The sequence below is a fragment of the Gavialis gangeticus genome, unplaced genomic scaffold (genome assembly GCF_001723915.1).
Source record: "Gavialis gangeticus isolate Ggan-Ray unplaced genomic scaffold, GavGan_comp1, whole genome shotgun sequence".
In the NCBI taxonomy this organism is placed as follows: Eukaryota; Metazoa; Chordata; order Crocodylia; family Gavialidae; genus Gavialis; species Gavialis gangeticus.
In genome coordinates, this window is record NW_017728996.1 from 53,727,516 (window position 1) to 53,733,685 (window position 6,170).

Here is a 6,170-nt window from a genome sequence, read left to right on the forward strand (position 1 = left end):
TGCCACAGCAGAGTGTGGGTGATTGCCATGGTTTAGGGACTCCTCCAGCGAGCAGCTTGCTTCGCAGGAATCCAACACACCGATTTTGCTACCAAGACACCACCCATGTGACCCAAGGTGGAGACCCATCCAAAATCTACCTTTGTTTAGTTTAATTTGGGTCAGATGAAGCAGATAAACTGGACACCCAAATATCTGTTACCAAGGACCTACTTCCACAGTAACCTCTGGAAGTCAGCCTGGTGTGATAACCATGTGCCCTGCTCTACTAGCATGCTAGCAACAGACGGCCTCTAGTCACTGTATGTTCTCAATCAAATTAATTGTGCTGCCTGGCTTTTAAGGAAGAGGGGATGCTGAAAGATTTACTTTACTATATATGGAAGCATCAGCAACTGGAATGCGTGTTCCAGACTTGATGAAATCAGATGAAAAAAAAGGGTCTGAGCCCTGTCCAGTGTTTCAGGATTCGGTTAGCTGTTCCAGGGCGAGGTCAAGCAGAATTGCTTTTAGGAAAGCAGTGAAGCCTCAGGATAGGGCAACAATGGGCTAGGACTTGGGAGAGTCCCATTCTTGGCTCTGTCACCAACCAGTGTGATCCCTTTCCTGTCCGTGTCTCAGTATCCCCATCTGTAAAATGGTAAGTATACTTATCTGCTTTATAAAGTGCTTTCCATCTACATAGATCTCAAAGCATTAGACAAAGAGCTTGGTACAGGTAGTCCTTGGACTTGTGACACAATTGGTTCCTGAAAACTTGGTCTTAAGTTGAAACGTTGCAACTCAGAAACAATTTTCTCATAAGAAAATGTTGTAAATGGGGGATTGGTTCCTGAACCAACGCCCAATACCTTATTTTCACAAAAAATACCCCAGAATTTTGTACTTGATCAATTATAGATGAGCAATATAGTGACATTAATGTATTTATATTGTAAATAGCAATCATATTGATTTGGAAGGACTTCTTTGAGGCGACTTTACTGGACTTTTTGAAGGGCTCTTGGCTGGAGTCTTCTCAGGAGTCTTGGCTGCTTTCTTAAAGAAAGCATCCAAGGAAGTTTGGACAGATGTTCTCCAGGGAGATGGGTGACGCAGCAAACTTGTTCACTGGCATGGCGTTGCATGGGATCAAGCGTTGTCCAGTCAAAATTGACATCAGAAAGTTGAAACAGTGTCAATTTATAAATGTTGTAAGTGCAAAACATTGTAACTCGAAACGTTGCAAGTTGAGGACTGCCTGTACTTGGTATTCATCTTTCAGAAACCAGATGATATTGCCTCAGTGGTTCACCTGAGTAAGCTGCCAACTCTATTTATTAGAACAAAAATACCTCATGGGAAAGCTTATTATAAATGATACCTTCTCATGTTTAGTGCCACTGAGGGGTTCTGACAATCTGAAGCTTAAAATGATGCATGAAAGAGAATCTTCTTAAAAAGAAGACAGAATAAAATTCCAGTTTTCAGAGAGGCTTTGTAACATCTGCTAATCACTCTCATCACCACAGTGCTGTTTGACTGAAACAGTCATTACCTCATGTCTGGTTAGAGTTGAACTGGTTCATTCATGCTTATGCTCTGCCACAACTTCCCCCCACCCCCCAGTTTCCATGCTGTAAGCACATACCCAATATATCTGGCTTCAGATATCTGGATATCTCCCCTTATGTCACAAGCTACAGTCAGAGTAAAGATCATCTACAGGTCTGGAAGAGGACAGGACTGCTAGATTGTTAATTGGTCAAAACATCTGCTCAAAAGGGATCAGCATCAGAATACCAAAACCAGGTATAACTGCCATTAAAACCAATTTGGCTCCTATACGTGATAAAGCATCTTCCCAATTTTTCCTTAAAAAAAGAATAGTCACACGAATACAAAAACCTGATTTCATTTCTTACTTGAAGGAATCATTAAATTAGTTGCGACTTATGACAAGGATCCTGTTATTCAAAGACGAGAGGAATGATGTGCCTGAGGTCATGGGCACGTGAACAACGTACCACAAAGTACAGGTAGGTATGAGACTGAGCATGTTTTTGAAAATCTGCCCTCCTTTATTTGGCAGTATCTTGTTTGTGTGTCCATGACCCTACTGTCCTAAAGTTCAAGTCCTACTACGGAAATCCAGCCTAAGGAAGCTATAGCTGATGTAAAGGATTAGAGGCAGGCAGGGAACAGATTGCAGCCCTGGCCAGGCTCTGGACCATGCTGTCACCACTGCAAGATACCAGCCCGGGCCCAGGAGTCGCTCCCAGCCCTGCTGTATGCCCTGCCAGTACTGCCCTGTGCTGCCACAGTGCTCCCCTGGGGTCTCCATGGAAACCAGCTGCAATGATGCAGGCAGGGGCTGCTGGGAAATGAAGTCCAGCAGCCGGCCAGCTCTGACATTTTACCCACCCCTTCTTTAATATCATACAATCAAAAAGTTATTATAAAAAGACTTCTACTGAGGAAGTAATTTGCAAGTAATTTAAAATTTACTTGCAATCTCTGCACGACAACAGGAAACTTGCAACAGGAAGGGACTGTCGAAAGATAAGAGTATTTGGTAAGGTTAACAGTTTGGAGGAAAGAAAGACCATTAACAGGGAAAGAAGCACTCACCTCTATCTTCTCTGCTTTTTCTGAAGCAAATAAAGACGTAGCTTACTTTCATTTTTTCTTCAGCAAATTCCAACAGTGCTAATAATCTGTAGGGGAGGAAGAAAAATAAAAAAAGCATATGAATTATCAGTCCAGAGGAAATCACTTGGCTTAGTCAGGCAGAACACTGCTGAGGATGTTGAGAGGCACAAAACATTACTGGTCTACAAGCACTGTGGAATTACACACTTTGATTAACAATGGAAGCTGAGAATATCTTTCAATCAGACCAACTTGTACAGCTGGGAGGGATTGAAGGTACTAAACGTGTCTCATCTCACCCAACTATAAAAATTGGACCAATAAAAGATAGTCTGTCACCTCAAAAATCCTGTCTTGCTTATCTCTCTGGACCATCACTGTTAACAACAGAAGCTGGGATAACCGACTTTTCTGCCTTGCTCCCAGCTCCCCACGAACCATGGCAAGTCTGATAAGCCCAGAGCAAATCATTCAAGATCCTTGTTTCATACATGAAGTATGGAGGAAGTGTCTGTGAATTTCCCTAGCCTTGTGTAGGGCTAGCTTTTATAACTCAGTGCAGTACTGTGACTATCTCACCGGATCAAGTGAATGGGATGGAGTCTGTCCTGGCAGAGGAATTTTTGATAACCAAGGTCTCCATATGTTGACAGTAACAGTTGATAGCTGCTGTGTATCCAACCTGCATCTCCCCCCTCCAACAAGCTCAGGTGTACTCACCCTTTAAATGATCACTAAAGTGTCTTAAGTGGACAAGGAATACAAAAAATTGTCTCAGAGCCAGTAAAATACGTCTGCATATCGAGGCCTGTTCTGTGAACCTCCCACTGTTCAGATTCCCAATGCAGTCCCCCATCTGTGCCACCCAAGGTGGTGACAGAAGCAGGTGATGAAGTATTTTTTACCCTTCTTAGTGAAACAAATTGTGGTGGCCTAGACTGCCATAACTCTGCTGATCACTGCAGCCGAGGCTTGTCAGTCACGCTGACCTGACTATTGTAAGTGCACCACTGGAGTAGTTGTTAATAAGAATTTAAATCAAGACATAAATAAGCAGTGGCCAGCGAGATTGGAGATAACCAACGGGGATTAACTTGGAAGGGATTTTGTTAATATGATAATGATCTATTTTCATTATAACCTCTACCAGGCTTTTTACCTAGCTAAAAATAACTCTTATGAAATTGTACTTAAATCATGGTGACAGATAAATACCCTCACAGAAGAATCAATTCCCAATGGGGCTGAGGCAGCTGCAGTGTTTATAAACAAAGTCTTTATTTTCTGAGTAGCACTGCATATACTTTGGGTGGGGGTACATGTTTTAGAGTTCAGCTTAATGCACAGGTTTAGGCACCAGATGAAACTAGACTAAGTAAAGCATATACAAACCTATATTTGGGATCAAACTGGATAGAGGGGTGTGGACGTGAAAAAGAGGCTACCTGGCAGCAGGACAGTATATGATTACCCTGTCTCACTAATGCTACCATGAAGACAGCCTCACCAATTAGAGGCATTTTGAAAGGTTTACAGAACAAAGAAGAGAGCCATTAAGGCCACACCCCCAGGGACATGGACTACCAGTACTTTATACAGTAGTGAACACTCTATGGACACAGCTCTACTGACAAAATCTATATTTTATAGTAGGTTTTGCTAACCCAGTATAAGATGGCAAAGTTCTAGTCCAGAAGTGCAGTTCTGGATCACGATGCTGACAGTAACTCACAGTACAGACAAGGCTAAGATTACAGGCTAGCCTATGGAATAGAGATAGTTATCAACACTTTTGCCACTGGCTGTATGCCGGACATCATTCCCCAGCACTACATGCAGTATTTCAGGTCTTACCCTTCTTTGCTCCCATCAGCTAATACACCATCAGGGATTTCCACAAAAAGGCTCCGATTGGAAAGCACTGCATCCCAGGAGGTGGTCTTCACTTCCGTAACCTGGTACTGGAAGTGGATAATATGAGGCTTCCCGTCATGCACTGGGACCTCTTGGATAACAGTGAGCTTCTCGTCCTTCAGGTTTTAACAGTGAAGGGGAAAAAAAGAAGAAAAAAAAGAGAAAGTAGCACACAACAAGAATGAGTACATTTATTTAAGTGTCTTTCAGAAGTACTGTACATAATGGGGGAAACATCTGCTTGATCAGGGTTATTTTTTAAATTTAATCCGTTTTACAACTTGAGCCTAATTTGAAAAACTGAATGTAGAAGGGTATGACAACAAGCTTCAACTGAAACCTCAGTACTTATATTTTACTTCAACTGGCTTATTCCAGCACTGCTAATGATAGAGGCTCCTGTTTGACTTGTATAAATTACTGCAAGTAAAGAATGAAATACTAGGATTACTTGACGTTCCAGACAGGGCTCTTCTACCCTGTTAACACCTGCCCCTTGAAAACTGGACACCAAAGAGTCTCATGTTAAATGTCCCAAAACTGAAGCACCCAGAAATGTTAGTCATGACAAGTAAGGCAAAAAAACCAAACCAAACCAAACCTCTTTAATTAGCATACTTTAAACTCAGCCATGTAATGTTTGTTTGCTTATGGTAAGAGTACAGCATCCTAATGCCAAATCCCCCTGTAAACCTGTGTGTAGTCAAGCAGCAGAGTGTCTGTTAAGATTTTAGTTTTCCACTAAAAGTTCTCTGACCGGGGTAGCCTTTGTCCAGGCACATACAATAAGACGTGCAAGATCAGATCTACTAGGACTAGGGATCTTCTGCATACTTTCCAGGAAGTATGCGCCAGGTTTTTACCTTTCCAATACTTTTCCAGCTGTTTCATTCTAGCCTAAAACAGACTTTAAAACAGATAAACACTGTTTTAACATCACTCTAAAAACACCCCTGAGATTCTAAAAAAATCTAATTAAGGCATCCAAAAGGAACACCCCCCCCATCCCCTGCACTTTATCCATTAAAGCCTATAAAGAAATAAAGGCCTAGCAACATTTATTTTCAGGTTTTTAACAAAATATTTAGCTACCCTGGTATCAGACAATGTGTTGACACACTATAATGAACACTAAAGAGACTTCATAATTCCCAATTCAAACTCCCTTCAGTTTACTTGCAAGCTGTTTTGCATATATCACATTAAGAATCGCCCTTCTTAATGGTAAATGGCATCCCACTTCACAACAGGCCTAACTCATCCATTAAGTATGCCTCATGAACCTCTTCCCCACCCTCCAAAGAACACAGCTCACAATGAGTTCAACTAGTGGCTCAGCGCTAAAATTATCTACTCCTAGAGTCTAGCTAATTCCGCATTTCCCAGACCTTACAGCCAAAAGGAGGGAGCAAATCAACATCAAAGCAGATAATAATGTGTTACCAGAGAGGATTCTGTGTAGGTCATCTTGAAATACAGTGGGTAATGAAAGCTAGGATATCAGAACTTGTGTCTAGTGACATATGCTTGACAAAACCTCAGGCCTGAAATACTCTACTTGCCTATAAGAAGAGATATCATTTCAAACATTGGGTGCCATGGTTGTGACTTGTAAACAGTAAAAA

The 6,170-nt window shown here is 41.7% G+C and overlaps 1 protein-coding gene across 1 annotated transcript in view; it reads right to left on the minus strand.

Moving 5' to 3' along the window:
- The window catches only part of OAZ2 (ornithine decarboxylase antizyme 2), a gene marked incomplete at its 5' end in the record, with an annotated part of 41,754 nt that overhangs the window by 6,999 nt on the left and 28,585 nt on the right, over window positions 1-6,170 (minus strand). Inside the window, 2 exon segments of the mRNA XM_019503848.1 lie at window positions 2,611-2,696; window positions 4,486-4,661. Coding sequence (XP_019359393.1) covers window positions 2,611-2,696; window positions 4,486-4,661 — 262 coding nt within the window.